The sequence below is a fragment of the Vidua chalybeata genome, chromosome 1 (assembly GCF_026979565.1).
Source record: "Vidua chalybeata isolate OUT-0048 chromosome 1, bVidCha1 merged haplotype, whole genome shotgun sequence".
Classification (NCBI taxonomy): domain Eukaryota; kingdom Metazoa; phylum Chordata; class Aves; order Passeriformes; family Viduidae; genus Vidua; species Vidua chalybeata.
Genome location: NC_071530.1, coordinates 47,988,990 through 48,008,688, shown reverse-complemented (window position 1 = coordinate 48,008,688; position 19,699 = coordinate 47,988,990). Strand labels below are relative to the sequence as shown.

The 19,699-nt window shown below is 39.0% G+C and overlaps 1 protein-coding gene across 2 annotated transcripts; it reads left to right on the top strand.

Moving 5' to 3' along the window:
* The first annotated feature begins 807 nt into the window (after nt 1-807).
* On the top strand, nt 808-18,709 carry MLH1 (mutL homolog 1). 2 transcript variants are annotated; one of them, XM_053943161.1, is made up of 19 exons: nt 808-949; nt 2,214-2,304; nt 2,443-2,541; nt 3,644-3,717; nt 4,825-4,897; nt 5,169-5,260; nt 6,584-6,626; nt 7,278-7,366; nt 9,589-9,701; nt 10,254-10,347; nt 10,874-11,027; nt 11,744-12,102; nt 12,880-13,028; nt 14,455-14,563; nt 15,411-15,474; nt 16,021-16,185; nt 17,185-17,277; nt 17,650-17,763; nt 18,283-18,709. In XM_053943161.1, the coding sequence occupies exons 1-19, from the start codon at nt 843-845 to the stop codon at nt 18,448-18,450; spliced, it is 2,250 nt and encodes a 749-aa protein (XP_053799136.1). In that variant the 5' UTR covers nt 808-842; the 3' UTR covers nt 18,451-18,709. The 2 variants fall into 2 exon arrangements, with proteins under 2 accessions (XP_053799136.1, XP_053799144.1); XM_053943169.1 differs by lacking the exons at nt 808-949; nt 2,214-2,304; nt 2,443-2,541; ... (4 more) ...; nt 7,278-7,366; nt 10,254-10,347 and having other exon boundaries at nt 9,593-9,701.
* Nucleotides 18,710-19,699: the final 990 nt, after the last annotated feature.

Here is a 19,699-nt window from a genome sequence, read left to right as displayed (position 1 = left end):
CACCCTGGAGCACATGGCACAGGATTGCATCCAGATGGTTCCTGAATATCTCCAGTGAGGGAGACTTCCACGACCTCTTCAGGCAATCTGTTCCAGTGCTTGGTCACCCACACAGTGAAGAAGTTCTTCCTCATATACAGGTGTGCATCATTTCCAGTGCATCAGTTTCTGCCCATTGCCTTTCTTACCCTTTCCAAATACCTCTTGGTGCTTGGCTGCACCAAGAAGGACCTGACTCCATCTCCTTGGCACACACCCTTTAGGTATTTATAGACATTAATGAGGTCCAATCTCAGTCATCTCATCTCAAGGCTGAACAGGCTCAGCTCTTGCCTGTCCTTGTAAGAGAGATGGTCCAGTCGCCCGGTCAACATTGTTGCCCTCTGCTGGACCTGCTCCAGGAGCTCCATGCCTCACTCGTACTGATGAACCCAGAACTGGACACAGCACTCTCGATGTGGCCTCACCAGGGCTGAATAGAGGGGCAAGGTCACCTCCCTCGACCTGCTGGCAATGTACCCCAGGATATCACTGGGCTTCTAGGCCGCAAGGGCCCTGCTGACTCAGGCACAGCCTGCTGTGCCCCGGGACGCCCGGGTAGGACACAGCCGGGTCGGACACAGCCGGGTCGGACACAGCCGGGTCGGACACAGCCGGGTCGGACACAGCCGGGTCGGACACAGCCGGGGCGCCTTTGCGGGTCCCGCCCGGCCTCCCCTCCTTCACCGCCTCCGCAGCGCGGCCTCCCGCCGCCAGGGGGCGCGCCCCTCCCCGGCGGCGTGCGCGCGCCCCGCTTCCCGCCCGGCGTTGGCGCGAGCGCAGCTCCCTGGCCGGCGGCGCCCATGGCCGGCGCGATCCGGCGGCTGGATGAAGCCGTGGTGAACCGCATCGCCGCCGGCGAGGTCATCCAGAGGCCGGCCAACGCCATCAAGGAGATGATCGAGAACTGGTAACGCGGGGACCGCCCCTCGTGCACCCCGGCCGCGCTGCGTGGGGCGAGGGGGCTCTGCCGGGGCCGACAACGCGTCCCGGCCCCGCGTCCCGGCCCCGGCGTGCAGCGAGGGGCGAGCGGGAGCCCGGGTGCCGAGGAGGGGCGGTACCTGTGTGTGCTCCTATGGAGCGCCCGGGAAGCAGCTCCGCTTGGAAAGCCGCGTTTCTGTCTGCGTTTGTGTTTCGGCTGGTTTTGTTATTGTTTGAGAAACTTATGAATTGTTTGCTTTCGGTGTCAGGCTAATAATTCATAGAATGATTTAGGTTGGAAAAGAACTCCAAGATCGCCAAGTCCAACCATTAACCCACCACTCCAAATCTACCGCTAAGCCATATCCCTAAGCACAACATCTTCAGATATTTTAAATACCTCCAGAGACAGCGACGCAAACACTTCCATTGGCAGCCTCCTCTATGCTTGACCACCTGTCATACATATCCTCTGTGAAGATATGTATCCTAATATCCAGTCAAAACCTCTCCTGGCACAAGTCGAGGCCATTTCCTCTTGACTTGTTCCTTGGGAGAAGAGGCCAGCCCCCACCTTGGTGCAACCTCTTTTCAGGGAGGTGAGAGCAATAATGTCACCCCTGAGCCTCCTTTTCTCTTGGGTAAACACCCCAGCTCCCTCAGCCTTTCCTCATCAGCCTTGTGCTCTGGACCCTTCCCCAGCTCCATCTCCCTTCTCTGGACGCGCTCCAGCCCCTCAATGTCTCTCTTGTAGAGAGGGGCCTAAAACAACACAGGATTTGAGGTGTGGCCTCACCAGTGCTGAGTACAGGGAGACAATCACTGCCCTGGTCCTGCTGGCCGCACTACTGCTGATACAGGATGCCATTGGCCTTTTTGGCCACCTGGGCACACACTGGCTCATGTTCAGACAGCTGTTAGAGCAGCACCCCCAGGTCCTTTTCTACATGGCAGCTTTCCAGCCACTCTTCTCTCAGCCTGTAGCACTGCGTGGGGTTATTGTCACCCAAGGGCAGGACCCGGCACTTTATCTTGTTGACCCTCATACCACTTGCCTCAGCCCATCAGTCTGGCCTGTCCAGATCCCTCTGCAGAGCCTTCCTACCCTCCAGCAGATCAATGCTTCTGCCCAACTTGGTGTCATCCGCAAACTGAATAAGGCTACGCTCAATCCCCTCATCCAGGTCATGGATAAAGATATTAAACAGAGCTCTGGGATTGAAATTGCTTTCTTGGTTTCTTGGTTTCTGCAGTTTGGATGCTAAATCTACGAGTATCCAGGTAGTAGTTAAAGAAGGTGGTCTGAAGTTCATCCAGGTTCAAGATAACGGCTGTGGTATCAGAGTAAGTAAACAAAGTTGACAGGTGTATGCTGCTGTTTGATACAACCTTTTAAAAATTTATAAGTGTTTTATAAGTTTAGAAGTGTTTCTGATCTGGAACAAACTCGGAAAGTGACTGTTGCTTGTCCCTTTCACATAGAAAGAAGATCTCGACATCGTATGTGAGAGATTTACTACGAGTAAACTGCAAAAATTTGAAGACTTGGCTAGTATTTCTACATATGGTTTTAGGGGTGAGGTAAGCTCTTCATCAGGGTTTTGAAGCTGTTCATTGCTGTTATTCTGTTGTAGTGGGTTGTACATAGTGTCACATTCCCAGTACTCTTTACAGAAACTTCTGTTTTCTGAGAGAGTCTGCTATGTGAATATAGTTCAAAATACATTTCAGTGTCTTTCAAGATTAGGTGGATGCCTATAGGGAGGTATATATTCTTTTTGCTTTCTGGAATAAGATTTTTTCTTTAATTCAAGCAAAGTCTGTCTTCTTAAATGACAATTCAAGAACCTACAGGTAAAAGACAGTGGAAGATTTGAGTAGGAGGTGAATCTTCTATGTCAGACATTTGTCTAAATACCATGCTTAAAACTAAATGTGCAAAATGTACTGTGGTCTTCCTTTGTGTTTGCTGTTAGACAAGGTTAGTATCTCGGACCCATCAGATATACTGGTTCTTCATACTCTCATAGACTGTATCTAAACTCTGGAAGAACAGTCAAGGATGAGTTTAGCTTTTCCCTCTGGATGAACAAGATATATAAGTGTTTGTCCTGTGCTCAGATACATAGATGCTCACATGCTCCAGAGAGTAGACTGCTTGGGTCCGCTCCTCACACACTTTCAACATAATCATCTCCACAGCCAGTGGAGTCGGATCCTGAGGCTGGTTTCATCTGTGTAGACATGTCCATTGAGTTTTCCAGGAAAACCATTGTCACCTAACATTGTAATATTACTTACAGTCAAGAGAAGAACTGGCAGGAGTGAGAGAATAGCAGCTAAAATCTTCCAGCTGCTTTCTAGTTAACACATAAAAGAAAGAGGCACAACTGTAATAATTTTGCAAAATTCTTTTAGTTATGCTACATGGTTAACCACTTGCATTGTCAGAGATAACAAAATATTAGGGCAGCCAGAACAATTTCCTGGATAAAATAACTGGAAGTTTAGTATTATAGATACTAAAAATTGTTTATGCTTTATTGACCTGCAATTTCCTTGTAAGGATTTTTATTTACTGCTTGTAAGTGGTATATTGAAATTTAGTGATAGTGTTTAAAGTGTGGACATGCCTCAGCATTGTCCAGAGCAAGGTTTACAAAGATGCTTTCTCTTTACCTAGGCCTTGGCTAGCATCAGTCATGTTGCCCATGTTACAGTAACAACTAAAACGGCTGACGCAAAGTGTGCATTCAGGTATGCTGCCTATTATCCAAGTGACTTCTGCTGTATGCAATAACAAACAGATGTATCAATTTCAGAGCTCCTATTACAGAGGAGGGTATGGTAAGGGCAGGTATCAAAAAGAGTTGGAATGTGAGAAAAATGTATTTTTTCAAGGTAATGTATTTTTAAAGGTAAGCTTTAGCTTAATAATGTATTTTAAAATTGGTGGAGGTGGAGTGGGGAGGCAGGAAATCTTGAAAGAACTTATATTTTAGTAGCTAAAGTAAGTTAAGCATTTGTCTTTTTCTCTATTTCAGAATAGAAAGTTGCATATATATTATGGGCACCATGTCTAGCAAATTTCACAAGTCTCAGCACAGGAACTTACAGCTTAGTTTTTTATCATATCTTTATGATACAACAGGTGCTTTATCCTATCCAAAAAGTGTTTTGAATATTCTTTTGAAAACTTAAGCTAAATTATAAGCTTATCCATTAATTTCTTAACTACCTTTAAGAAAAGGGAGGGGGAAAAAAAGAGATGTTCTGAATCTTGGTTTTGCAAAAGATTGTGTGGTTATGGTCTTTCGTGCATTAAACATACAGGGTATGTTAGAGGGAAAGAAAAAGTCTATCCTTTGAATTTATGCATCTCTATAACTTTCTTAGCTGTAAGACCTATGTGGGTCAGAAATCTCTTATGCTCAAAATCCTGTTACTGTCAAAGGAAACAGATCTTAGACTAAAGTCAAGAATTTCTTGTTAGCCTAATTGAAATATAAAGTCTAGTGGGACAATTGTTATTGTCTAGCTATTAAAGAAAGAAAAAAATGCAGTAAGCCTGCCTTTAGAGGGAAAGTCTCAGTAACACAATTTCAAAATGCATATGCCATGATCTGCCTCCTTTCCTTTGCTATTATTCCCTTTCCCCCACTTCCCCTCTGGCTCTTACAATCAATGAAGACAGTTTTACTCTAGCAGAAAAGTGGAAGAAGCTAATTCTCGGTGTTCCAAATTCTTTGCTGGGAGGAGTGTGTCAATGATGGGATTTCTTTTGTTTTTATCCTTTGTTGTTGTCTATCCATGTCTGCCCTCCTGTAAATCTGGATGACTGACAACTTTTTATTTTCCTCCTAGAGCTACTTACAGTGATGGAAAAATCAAAGCCCCTCCAAAGCCCTGTGCTGGAAACCAAGGAACTCAGATCACAGTAGGTTTTTGTGCCCATTCTCTCTTGTTCCTTTTCTGTTCCCCTTGCACCAATTACATTGTAAGGTACATAACAGTATCATCTCTGAAGTTGCAGTTTGTTAGGTGAACCTAGGGACTTAAGGAATAAACTGAAAGTTGATTTTTCATAAACCAAAGTATTCTCAGAAAATTTATATATAAATTAAAAATTAACAAGATGGATTTAGATTAATTCTATTGTAAGAGAGAATTTTTAAAATTGTTTTTAATTGTGAACTTTCTCTCTGTAGGTTGAAGATCTTTTTTACAATGTAAATACAAGGAGGAAGGCTTTAAAGAATCCAAATGAAGAATATGCAAAAATACTAGAAGTTGTTAGCAGGTAAATTAAAATAGGAAGCTCCCAATTTTATATACTACCATGGGGAGTACTGGGGTTCTTCAGGGTGACTGGCAACTGTGTGTTTGGTGTCATTTTGTTGTTGGTGGTGATGATTTTGGTATGGTTTTTTTGAACTATTTGTTAGTGTGCAGTGTCAAATAACAGTCTGTCCAATTTGATGTGAAAAATCCAGATAGGAAGTAGTGTATTCTGTCTGTAGCTATTAATAATTTGTAAGAATTCCAGCAAAGAAATGGTGATGGACTTGATTGAGTGAACTTTAAATGTACCTGGGCTGAATAGAATTAATGTAAAAACTGCTCAGGAGCATTGAGATTTGGCTGAATACAGAAAAGCTGAATGGCAACTTTCACATCCCCAAAAAGGAGTAATATCATTTTAGCTATTGGACGTTCCCTTCCTGGGCCCCTTTGTTGCCTCTTTTGCTACTTCTGTAGTCTTCCATAGTGTGCAGAGGTCTTGCAAGCAGGATCTGCACAATTTAAGCAAAAGAACTGCTTTACGCTTTCAGAAGACACAAAAGGTAGCAAAGAGAAGCAAGACTGTATACGAAGGTTTAGCCTATTCCCTAAATGTACTATTCAAGAGTCTCTACTGGGTCAGGTAGACTTCAGCCAGAAGGTGGAGGGTCAGATCCTGCTGCTCTGTCAAACAGGATGATGTGAAGTCTTGCTGAGTTACAGCCTTCCAGCTTATTGGTTGTTCTTTTTCATTAGGATTTTTCTACTACTTAATTTTGGGGGTTTTTTCCCTCTTGAATTTTTGAGTTCACAGTCACAGTAGTCTAATATTTGTCTGCATTTTCACATCTCATGTTGCGAGGTTCTATGGTGTGTTTTTCTCACAGTGCAGTAATTTCCCTAGAATTTTGAGCCAAGATTACACAGCTGTAGTGTATCAGATCTCAGCTGTGGGATCACAGATAGCTGAATTGTCTGGGTAGGGGAAGTTAGAAGGGTGGGCCAGCCATTATTCAGATGCTTTTCCATAGCAATTAAGACTTGATTCTGTTGAGGGTGCTTTGGTGGGTTTTTTAGTTAAACTTGTACAGTGAAACCGAAAAAACAGGTCTATAGAAACTGATCCTTGAATTTCCTTTGGTTACAATTGAGTTCTAAATACACACTTTTTTTTTTTTTTTTAAGCTGTTCAGTCTGCAAAAGCTCAGCTTGGCTCAAATTGCATTACTGTCTAACAGGAAGTGAAATTACTTGTCCCCATTATTAGCTGCTTTTCACCAGTCAAGGGAAACAATTACCTTTTGTTCCACATACTGCAGACTTACATTTATCTGTTTTTCAGGTATGCCATCCATAACTCAGGCATCAGCTTTTCAGTTAAAAAGGTGTGTAGATAAAATTTTTGTAATTCACAGTGTGTCTGTATGTGCCTGTATATATATACATAATGTGTATATCTGAAAATGCCAGAAAATTTGCACTGTCTTGCAGCAGGAGCAGCACAGAGAGCCTGCCCTTATACTGAAATGTTGAAGGGTATGTTGGTGCAGTTTGGATAGAAAGCACATCAGTTAGAAGTAAACAATACAAAAATACATTTGTCAGGAGTCTGGAGGATTCTGTGTGGTCTGTGGTCTATTTGGTTTAGCTTTATGGGTTGTTTCAGCTTCTCTGGAGAGCGTGGTTACTAAGTGCTGTATGAAAGAGGCTGGGGTAGATTATTTTTGTTCTGTGCCATTCTTGATAATTATTTACTGAACTGAGTTCAGTAAATAGTGTTCCTCACTTTCCAGAGTGGAGTTCCTAGCCGCAGTGGGTCTGATGTGCTCTAGCTGATATTGTAAACATGTGCCATTTACCATACATTGCTTTTTTGAACCTGAATAAGTAAATAATACAAAACAATATAATGATGTTATGTCGTTCCCTGTGTTTTTTTTTTTTTTTTTTTTTAAATGTTATTATTTAATTTAAAGTATTTCTAAAAATTCATCCAGAGAGGTGAATTGATTGATACTCCTTCCTGCTCTCTTTAGCAAGGTGACACCGTGTCAGATGTTAGAACCTTATCCAATGCCTCAACAGTGGACAACATCAGGGCCATCTTCGGAAATGCTGTTAGCAGGTACATTAATGTCAGATTTCCTTTTGATATGAAGCTTTCCAGTGAATCACCCTCCCTTTTCTCTTTAAAGACCATGGGCTATGATAACTTTTCTTGCTTCCTTCATAGTTAATTTCAGAAAAGAGGGAGTGCTGCAATTAGAGAGCTCTTCCCTCTTTTCAGAATGTGTGACTTTTTTTGTGTACCAAAGGGAAGAGGAAAGTTACAAAATTATTCCCTTAATGCACTGAAAGGAACTATCTACTTGTAACTTTTTGTGTCCTCATGTAAAAACAGCAAGCTGAACCTATGTTCTTTACAAGTTGCTGGTCTCTTCCTATACCATGAAAATCTTACCTCTTCTTACTGTCTGCTACCTGATAAATTTTGAAGCTACTCATTGTTTTTTTCTGAAATCTTATGGTTTCTTATTTTGACAAAAGCTACATTAGCTGAAGCAGTGTAAATCAGATAGAAAAGTTAAAAAACCAATATCATCTTTTTGAAGATGTATCTGCCATTTTAGGAAAAATTCTCTTTATGAGACTTAGTTTTCAGTTGTGAAGAATCCATTGTATGTATTTGTCCCATGAATATTTGGGTGTCACTTTGATTCTGTTCTGTTACTGACTGAAGTCAAGCTTCACATTTAATGAATGTAACTTCTGATTCACGAAAACACCTTTAGGAAGCACAGCAAAATAGAGAGGCTGCAAAGTAATGAGGTTTGCAGTATTACATGTATTTCTTTGCTATGCATTCATTTATTTCTACTATGGATGCTCATTTGGTAAGAATTTTTCCTCTGTACGGTTCAGGATAAATTGTCCATTTCAAAGTAAATGTTTTGATAATTTCTTTCAAACAATAATTTATCCAGTTCAAGATGGTGTTGAAAACTGAACACAAATAAAAATGGCACTTGGTATATATTGAGGTTGAATTGGAAATAAGTAGCCCTTAAGTCTGCTCTGTGTTAACTTTAGAAGTTGGCATAACACCTTCCTAGAGAGCTGTACTCACAAACTACTGAAGTGGATTTTCCTTGACTAATGAATTAAAAAAATTATTAAAACTGTTATGAAAATAGTTAATGTTAGGATTTATGTGCATGAGCAAGAGAGAAATTTTTACATTTTAATGACTTCTTAACAGACCACCAAGAGATAAAAGTGGACAAAGTAGTCCAAAAAAAAAAGTGTTTGTTCTTCCTTGGCTGCAGGCAATTTTGAAGTGTTCTTGTCAATCACTGTCAATGACTTAAACAATGAAATACATATTAGAATTATCACTAGATTATAATGCTGTGGATCCTGTGATATGTTACAGTATTAAAAAGATAATGGGGTAATTTTACAGATTCCAACCATACAAGATTACCAGTTTACACTTAAGAAGAGGAAATTATGCAGTTGAGGCTAAATAATTACCATGTCCCAGCAATCACTGTTTGAACTCTGAAATAATTCTAATGTTTTAATTAACTATGATAGAAGATAGATCAGTATATGAAGTAGTGAGACTTGAGCAAAAGTTGACCTTTAGATGAACCTTCCAACCATATGTTATATGATATTTGTATCTGCTCATTAGCAAAATACACATGATCATCAGCAAAATATGTAGTGTGATAAGAACATATTTATCTTTCCATATTTAGAGGATGGACAAGGTCATGAAGTCAGACATCTGACCTTGTTTGGAGGTATGTGGTCAAAGCCAACTCCCTTGGCTTGAGCCCCGGCCAGGCTTTGGGTGGAACCCAAGAGGAGAATGAAACCAGATGTTTCTCCATTAGAATTATGTGATCTTTTTTATTCAAGAGTATAAAAGCTGGACCCTTTCCCAGCAAAGGTGAAGTCTTCACCTATGTGTGGACACACTGTGTAGGATTTCCCAGTTACCAGGAGTGGTTCTCTAGTCCTTTGCTGTGACTGGGGCTCCTCAGCTGATGTGTGGATCCGGAGGATGGTAAAGAGTTAGGTTAACTGGTAATATATTTTCTTAATCACTGTAGGCAATCTTTTGTAGTAATGATTAGGTGCATTACTTATATTATCCTTTTGTAATTCTTTGCTGTTTTGAACTGTAGTTAATTACACTTATCCCTTAAAGTTGGTGCCTGTGTCTTTTGTGCTCACCCTGCCAACTGGCAAAACAGAATATCATTGCTTGTGAGTACTGTTCAAAATTTGCATCAATGGAAGAATTAATTTTTTGTTCATGTTTGTCAAACTTAATAGGGAACTCATAGAAGTGGGCTGTGAAGATGCAAATCTGGCCTTTAAAATGAAAGGTTACATCACGAATGCAAACTACTCTGTGAAGAAATGTATATTTTTACTCTTCATAAACCGTAAGTTAAAAAAAAAACAGCATTTTGTCATATGTTGCTTACATAATCAGAAAAACAAAACATTCTGAAGACCTACAAAGTGCATAAGTATTCTTTAAAATATTTTTAAGAATAAGTATTACAGTTAATTGTAAATCTTAAAGCGTTTTTCGATTTGTAATGTGCATCACATTTGGCACTGTATTTAGTGGAAAACAGCTAAGACTGGACCTAAAGAAACTTTGGTGTAGTGAGGTTATGGCTGTGTCCTGCCAGCTTACACAGATTGATCTCTCTTCTGTAGCAACACTGTTGACTGTATGAAATAATGAAAGATAGCCTGGTTATTTCAGTATTTGTGGGAAAAAAATACCTCTAAATGTAAAACATGCTGAGAAAAATACTTTTTATTCCTGGTTTTATATGAAGATTAAATAGGTCTTGGGGGGAAGTGGGTATAACAGATTCCCTCTGAAGACATAAAAAGCATGTAGATGTTTGACTGCAGGAGGAGCTGGGCAGTGTTCAGTGCATTGTAGCTCTTTGGAAACAGCGCTGTGTTCTGTGTTTCAGATCGGTTGGTAGAGTCAGCCGCTATGCGCAAAGCCATAGAAACTGTGTACGCTGCTTATTTGCCAAAAAGCACGCACCCATTCCTATACTTAAGGTAAAGTAATAGGAAGAATAGCCTTTTAATACTGTCTTGTAGGATACAGCTAGGGTAAGTTTAGAAGGACATTTCTGTTCCTCATGATAGTGTTAAGCACTGCACTGAGGTAATTAACTGCCAGGCAGGAGATAATTAAATAACATTAAGGAAATCTTAAAAAGACAGACCTTATTTTTAGAAGTAGTGAGTATCTGTAATTTCAACTGAAGTTCTTTCCTATTAATTCATGAGACACTGCAAGTAAAAGATATTTCTAAAAGTGGGTTTTTGTAGTTGTTCAATGGAGAGTTTGGTTTAAGCTTACCAATGTAAGCTCATTTTGGTGAGTGATTTTGGATTATTTTTTAATTATCTAAACAAGTCTGACTGTAAATAAATAACTTTAGGTTTCAGGATCTTTTAGACTTCTTTGTATGGAATAACATCCCCAGGCCTGACAAATTTTGTCAAATTTGAGCCAATTTTTGATTTCTCTGCCATCCATGGGATATTTTAGGTTAACTTATTTTAAAACATTTTCCAGCCTGGAAATAGCCCCCCAGAATGTAGATGTGAATGTGCATCCTACAAAACACGAGGTCCATTTTCTTCATGAAGACAGTATTCTGGAGCGTGTGCAACAACACGTAGAGAGCAAGTTATTGGGCTCTAATTCCTCAAGGATGTACTTCACTCAGGTGAGACAATCTATGAAGTGATGGCAATTCTGCATTATTTTAATGATCAGGGATAATTTACTCTGTTCAATAGTAAAATCTTTGCAGATATGGCACTTACCAGTTTTGTACCAGGACCCTTAGATCTTTGCTCTGTTTCAAGTTACTTTAATGTACCAGTGTTAACAATATGACAAAAGAGAGAAAAAAAAGTATGAGAACATTTTAAGTACATTTCTGTCACATACCTGATTAGTTGTCTTGATTTTATAAGTGTGTTAGCCTTCACATGTATTGAACTGTTTTTTTATTCTGCCCCGGTTGGTGTGAAGAAGATGGGATTGAGGAAACTGTTCTGTGTATTTGATAACACTTTGGATTTAATCTTACCAGAAAAAAAAAAGTCAGGAAGATACTCTCCTCCCTCTCTTTATGTAAAGCATAGTATAATAATTACTACAATTTTTGTACAAACTAATTTCCTTGTTATTTTTTTACCTTAAAGATTTTTTCTTTTGAGACAAAGTATTGGTTTTAATTGCCGAGATGACAACATTCACTCTATGTGGACAGCAAGTGCAAAGCTAGTGGCCTTTTAAGTAGTTGACACTGTGTTGCTGGGGGTTTCAAATTTGCCTCTGAGCAGTAAGATACTGTGAGAAGTGTGACTACTCTTTCTGCTTCTTCTTTTCTTGTTGTTCAATCTCTTCTCTTTGCTTCCTCATGTGTGAATGAAGACATTGCTTCCAGGGGCTGACTGCTCTTCCAATGAGGTAGTAAAATCAGCAGCAAACTCTTCTGTGGTTACCAAGGGAAGCAGTGATAAAGTGTATGCGCATCAGATGGTCCGCACTGATTCCCGAGAGCAGAAATTGGATGCTTTTCTTCAGCCAGTGAACAACCCCCTAAGTGCAGGCCCCACTGAAGTGATGAAAGGGGTTAATGCAGGACCTCCAGAGGGTGCAGACAGACCCCAGGATGCTGAAATGGAAGAAGTCAGTGACCTGGTTGAAATGGCTGATGTTCAGGAGAATACAGTGAAGCCTGGGGGGCCAAGCGAGAGTGGACACTTGTCTCCTGAGACTATGCCTTCTCGGTAAGTCCCACCTTTCCTGAACTAAATAAGTGCAAGGCTACTTATTTATTTCATGGCATAGCCCTGAAACTGTAATTTTTTCTGATCTCTTAGGGTTTCTGCTTTTCCAGAAGGGAAAAATTATCAAGAATATCTTTTCATGACATTTTATTGAGAAATTAAACCTAATCTGTGAACTGTAAATTATGTAACGTGATAAATTTTATGACTGGAATAGCGTTTCTATGCAAACTGAAAGGCAGGAAGCAGTATAAATCATGGCATTAGTTTAGGGAGGTCATACTGGTCTGTCTCTTTCTGGAGGCCTCCCCTTTTGTGAGGGATAGAAACTATATCACTGAATTTGACAGGCATTACCCTATTAAAGGCTAAATTGCTATAAATTTTTTATAGCTCCTGCAGGAGCTGTTACAAGAGGCCATAGTCTTCTGAGGGTATCTGATTCCCTCTCCCAGTATTACAGAAAAATGGGTATGGAAAAGAAAACTGTTTGAAATAGGAACATTTTTGATGTGTCAAAAAGAGCCAAATTTGCTTGGTGCTTAAGCAACAGTTGCCTAACGGGATTGATATTAGTGTCACAAATTCTCTTAAAATTCTGAAGTACCCTTTCCTAACAAATTATTCCTCAGAAGCAAAATAAAACTGTCTTTCTGGGAAACTGTCTGCATTTCATGTGTTAACATACAGCATGTGAATTGAGCATCTTATCTGTTGCTGTGTTTGGCCTAAGTGATAGGAGAATTGAACATAATTCCTTTTGTTTTGGTATTGTAGGAAGAGAGCACGGGAAGACATGGACGTAGAATTGGAGAAAGATGACACCAGAAATGACATGACTGCTGCCTGCACCCCTAGAAGAAGAATTATCAACTTGACTAGTGTGTTGACTCTCCAGGAGGAAATCAGTAACCAGGCACATGCAAGTAAGCATGACTCATTTCTCAAAATTACGGTTATTCTACCACTAAATATGACTGTTTGAAGTGGGAAAAGGTATTTAAAAGGAGGCCCAGTGAGCTTACTGTGCTGCTAAGCAAGTTTTTAATAAAAGCTTTTGCTTTCCATTTTTATTTGTATCTATCCCACTTTTATGAAATGATGAGACTTATGAAATACTCTCTTTTTTTGTTAAGAGTTGTTTTAGACAAAGGTAAAAGGTTTGTGAATCTTTTTATGGTGTTTCCCTCTTAACTCAGTTGCCTCTGAAGGCAACTTACACTGACTCATACCCTTATGATTTGTATGTCTAAAAATGTTAGGAATCTCACATCCTGGAGGTTTTGTTGGATTTATTTTGATTTTTCTGGTTGTAAGAATTGGGGACGCTCCACACAAACATCAGTAATAAGTAACTTTTCTATAAATTGATAAGAATCTTAAACTTAAGAGAGCATGAACTTTTACTTTACTTGTGCTCCACTAAACATTTTGCAGAAGACTGGTAATTCTGACCCAGTAATTCCGTATCTGACTGTCACTGTTTAAATACTGAAATCAAAGAGTTGTCCCTGAATGTTAAAATACCCAAAAATGTCTCAAAATTCACAATAAAATTTGTGAAGCTGTCTCGGGTTGTGTCTCATCTTCACATCTGTAAGAAATACCTAAAAGAGACTTTGGAAAGAGAGAAATCTTTTCTCAGACTGTTACATTCCTTTAGAAAACATAGCAGTGGAATTAGTGAAATGAGTGTAGTGCTCTGTACATGCTGTGACTGCAGTGCCAAACATCTGTAAAAAATCTTCTCCCAAGGATGGCAACTAGTGATTTTTTTTTGTGGAATGTCTACAATGAACTTCTTTTATGAAGTCTGACTTCTTATACCTTTCCCAGCCTTCTCACTCATAGATATATTTTCTTAAAAAGTTACTTTGTGAGAGAAAAAAAAAGAAATTACGAAAAAAAATATTATGGACCTATTCTATCACACCTTTAGAATTCAGTTTGATAATACCTAGATTGTGTTGCAAAGCTGGTTTACACCTGCAGTTTTTGAAGTATGTATGTGCTCCTCACCAATCTCCTGTGGCTGGAAATTAATTTTGGAAGGCTATTCAAACACAGGAACTTTATTTTTTTCTAATCTGCATTTGTAGTTTAAATGTTAAATAACTCTTCTCACTTACACTTTAATAGTATGACTATGCATTAAAATTATTAATATTTCAAAACTTGTGAGTAATTGGTCATACAAGGATATAAGAAGAAGCAGGGTATAAGAATGACTGAACAGTAATCTCAGACTTTCATGCTAAAAAGACACAAACCACTCAACTAAAGAAATGAAGGCAGGGTTGCAACTATGAAATGACATTCTTTTATTTCTTCCCCACCTCTCTGTTGTTCCAGAACTCCAGGAGATGCTACATGAGCACTCATTTGTTGGTTGTGTGAGTCCTCAGTGGGCTCTGGCCCAGTACCAGACAAAACTGTACCTTCTCAATACGACAAAACTCAGGTAAAAGAGTTGTTAGACCTGTTGGCAACTGAAATAAGTACTAATTGTGAAGCTAATTAGAAGAAGGAAGGAAATGACAGGGAGAACAACATTGTTCTCTTGTTGCCTATATGAAAAGTCATGAGGTTAAAGATTAAGCGGTCCATTCAGAACAGTGGAAACAAGTCTGGCACGCTTGGGAAAAGTTGCAAGGAATCAGTGTCATTAAAATGCCACCTACTGTATTGTGTGCTCACAGACAGTGGGAAGGGAGAGACTTTTTCTTGCTTCATGGTGATCTAGATGATCTATGATCATCAAAATGATTTGCTGCAGTATCATATACAGCACATTGTATAAAGCAGAGGCTTCAGAAAAGTCCTGGAAAACATTGTATCCAGTTGGGTTAAGAGTATCGGCAGGACATGATTGTAACACGAAATTTGTAATGTGCAGCCTTACAAGCCCAGCTACATAAATTTTTGTAACAAGTCAGAGAATAGACTTGAGATAGACATGTCTATTAATTTGCCAGTTCCTTTGCATTTCTTACAGTGCAGTAAAGGAGTAAAGAAGTTGAAATATAAATTATCAGGGAATAAATTCATAGCGATTGGATACTTGAGTATGTAACCTTTCTGCACCAGTGTAGCTGATGATGTCAGAAACCAAGGACTAGATTTAATTGTAAATATCTAGATAATGCAGGTGAACCTCTAAACTCTTAACTTAAAGTAAGATCTTTATTGATAGGACTAGATATGGATATCTGATGTTTACAGGATGATCCTTACTTTCCCCTCTTCATTATAGTAACTTGGAGATATGCAATCCTGTCCATATAATTAATTTTTGTGCTTCAATTTAGCCAAGAACTCTTCTACCAGATACTTATTTATGACTTTGCAAACTTTGGAGTCTTAAGGTTGTCTGTAAGTATAATTTTACGTTATATCTTATAGAAATTTTTTTTAAAAAATGTATTTACAATATGTCTGTCCTTTCAGACAAATGCATAATTTTGGTTGTACAGTCAGGTTGGCTTTTGTCCACTACAGGAATGTTGTTTTGTTTCTCAGTAAGAACAGAATGTAGAAAACATAGTAATTTTGTAGCTGCTACTGTTAAATTGTCATCCTGGCTTCTTGTTATTAGTGTCAGTTGTAGTTATACACCAAGTTTTGTTGTTGCTCATTACATTGGGACAAATAATTAATTTGAATATACAATCTGCAGAAATACAGTGTTGATTGCCAGTGTTTATCCTGTAAAATATCAGAGTGCTCGGTGGGATTGTGGACTGCAGAGAAAGAAGAAAGAAATTCATACCTTTTTAGCCTGGTTATGATAAACAGAACTGTTAGTTCTGCAGGCCAGAAATAGTGTATTACAATTAATTAGTATGTGAAGGAAGAAGTTATAGCTTTCCAGTAGAGTGTGCTCATCATTAACCAAAGTTTTGCCTTCTTTATTTTTAGGAGCCAGCTCCTTTATATGAGCTTTCAGTGCTTGCTTTAGAGGATCCTGAATGTGGCTGGACAGAAGAAGATGGCCCAAAAGAAGGGCTTGCTGAGTACATTGTGGAGTTTTTGAAAAAGAAGACTGAAATGTTGAAAGATTATTTCTCTCTTGAAATTGATGAGGTGACTGCAGCTATTACCTCTGATAGTAAATGAATGGTGGACTTGGCAGTGTTAGGTTTACGGTTGGATTAGATCTTAAAGGTCTTTTCCAACCTAAGTGATTCCGTAATACTACATTTTGGTGACAGATAACTACAGTAGTTTGCTTGCAGTGCTTACCATCACTAAGAACTAGTTCCAGTAAGATTTTAGGTGGCATAACCCTTTCATTTAAAATGCTCAGGATTTACGCTGCTTTTAAGGACAGTGCTACACAAAGTTTCTATTTAATTAGTTACTAAGTCACAGAATGGATTGGGTTGGCAGGGACCACAGTGGGTCCTTGCTCTGGCAGGGTCATCCTGGAGCACATGGCATGGGTTTGTGTCCAGATGGTTCTTGAATACCTCCAATGAGGAAGACTCCACAGCCTCTGTGAGCAATCCATAATTCAGTCATTGCTTCTGTAACTAGAATGCAGATCTCTTAACCAACAAGGTGTGCATCTTAACCAGCCCTCAAGTCAGACAGGGCTGCAGCACCACTGTGCTCTCAGTGTGTCTTTTTTGTGTGGTTTAAGGCATCCCTTACTTTATACAAAAATAAACAGCTTCATCAAGCCCAGGCACTTCATTTGGATATTTGCCTGGGAAGTGGTATCTGTGTAACCTGGAGCTAGAGGAGAAGGTTGAATTCAGCCACTCCCTGAGCTGAGTGGTTTAATTCATGCCTTGTGAAATTAAACACTGCCAATAACTCTCTTCATGCAGCATCTGCCTGGCATCAGGCTTTAAAAACTTGTAAGTTTTTACTCAGTTTGGTAAGAATCAGTCTTAAAATACATAAGAGTTTTGGTGCATTAACTGCAAAAAAGAACTTCTTTTTTTTTTTTTTTGGTGTTTTTTTTTTGTTTTGTTTTGTTGGTTTTTTTTTTGTTTGTTTTGTTTTTTTTTTTTTTTTTTTTTTTGTTTTTCTTTTGTTTGTTTTTTTTTTTACTGAAGCAGCAATCTTGCCTTGCAGGAAGGAAATCTTACTGGGTTACCACTTCTAATAGACAACTATGTCCCACCATTGGAAGGACTGCCTATGTTTATCCTGCGCTTGGCCACAGAGGTATAGTCTCTCAATGATTTTATTAACGCACCATTACTTTTTTTACTTTAGGCAATTCCAACCTGCCTTTTCAATTTCTGGCACAGCTTAAATGTACTGTTACATGTTCCAGATGCTGTTCTGTGGTTACTGATTAGTTATGCTTTGCCTTTGTATTCATTACTACGACTGACTGAGCCTCTATTTTGATTTAAAAGTCTGCATTCCTACCCTCTTTTTTCCTTCTATACCTTTACCTTACCAGGACAAAAATGGCCAACACATTAATATAAATTTTCCATATTAAAAATCTCTATATTATATAATTTTCCATATGAAGTCTCTGACTGCTACCCAGATTCTCTAAAATGACTTTTTTTTCTATTGTAATAGGTAAACTGGGATGAAGAAAAGGAGTGTTTTGAAAGCCTGAGTAAAGAACTAGCCATGTTCTACTCCATCAGAAAGCAGTATATAATAGAAGAATCCAACCCAACAAACTCTCAGGTACTAGAATACTGTAACTAGTCCTGTGAGCAAAGAACTAACAACATACAGGAAACTTCTGCTCTTCCAGATGTAGACTTCTAATCCCAGCCCTTTCAAGGAACTGAATCAAGTAGCAGTGTGGCAAGATTCTGAAAGAATGTGGCTTAAATTCTCTGAAGTATAGGCATTGAGGGAACCTTTTAAGTTTGGGCATTGCAGTGTACTTAGTACTATTACAAGCCCCCTCGGCCTCTGAGTTGGGAATGTATTTTTTATGCTGTATTTCTATAGAAGAATAAGGATGCAAATAAATTACAAGTACAACCTGATTGTGTCTAAATATCTGCCTAATCGATCAGTTAAGCTCATCCATTCTGCAAGTGACTTTACAGAGCTTAGAATTGACTGTATAGAATGAACTTTTCTAATACCAACAGAATTTTACAATTTCTGTGGTATTACATAGTAAAGTTTTTAAGGCATGCCCTCTTCTAGTTAAACAGAACCTCTGTTTGTCCTTGTTTTCCTGTATTTCAGAATGAAGAATCTGAGTCTGGTTCAACAACATGGAAATGGACTGTGGAACATGTACTTTACAAAGCTTTTAGGACTCATCTTTTACCTCCTAAACACTTTGCAGAAGATGGCAATATTTTGCAGCTTGTTAACCTGCCTGACTTGTATAAAGTTTTTGAAAGATGTTGAGCAAGTAGTTATTAAAGACTTGTTATTTTAGATAGACACCATTCACGTTACCTTCAGTTTCACTTAGTAGAAGATGGAGCTGGAATCTTGATGGAGGAAAGAAAAAAGGGATTTAGTACCCTACTAAACTGCTAACATGACAGTAAATTGTCTATTTTCCTTCTGTAGATCAAAGTGTAAAAAAAAATAATTTTTGCTGTGTCTAAACCCAAGGAAAATCCCTAAAATAAAATCTCCACTTACACTCTGAGTTTCCCTATTAACCGGTCTGCTAACACTTCTACTGAAGAAAATATACTGGGTTAAGTGATTGTGCAAGAAGATGGAGCTTAATTTAGTTGAAATGTGAATGCTTTAACTTTGCTTGACCCTGGAAATCAAACTAGGTTACCTGCATTCCTTTGTTTCAAGCATGAAGTTTGTCTGACAGTACCTGCAATATGAGTGTACATGCAAAGCACTTAAAATCACCTACTACTGCAAGAGTTAGTCTTGTAATATTTCAGGGTCCTTGCAGAAATAAGGCAAATCCTTTCCCTTTTAATCAAGGAGTCAGAGAATAGAAATGGGAATGTTCTGGCAGATAGTAAATAAGCATGCACACATAATACTGTTTCTAGTTTAATGAGTAGGGTTTGGGAGATCTGCTGCTTTCAAGGCTGTGTCCCAACCAGGAAAACATTTTTCTAAGTCCAAGAGGCATCTAGCATCCAAACTAGAAAGGAAAGCAAGCTTCATTTTTGCACTGTAAAATTTTTTCCATTCCATTTGAAAGCAGCTGGTACAAGCAGAAGCATTAATTCTCTTGGATTGCTGAGGTCCCAAACCCTGACTTACACTGAGAAATACTCATGAAGGGCAGCAGTTTGATATCAGAGTCCAAAAAGACAAGTCCTCTCAGATGGGCATCTGCTGGCCTCAAGTTAAGTGTTACATGGGGGCTGTGTAACTTCATTTATTTCAGGGGCGCCAAGTGCAGATGCTGAATTTTTCACCTGTGATGTCCCAGCTTCAAAAGAGTGGGAGTTCTCAATAGTAGAAAACCACATAGTTCCAGAAAGCATCTTCTTTCTGTTCCCTCTCTTTGATGACAATCCTGGCAATGGATTAACTACTGGAGAATCATGTCTTCCTAAGCCAGCCAAGGAAATGAAATTTCAAGTGAGAAACTGGCTTTAGCTGGCCTCAGCCCACATATTACTTCTGGCATGGAAATTGTGGAAAATACAGGAACTACTAATGGAAATTG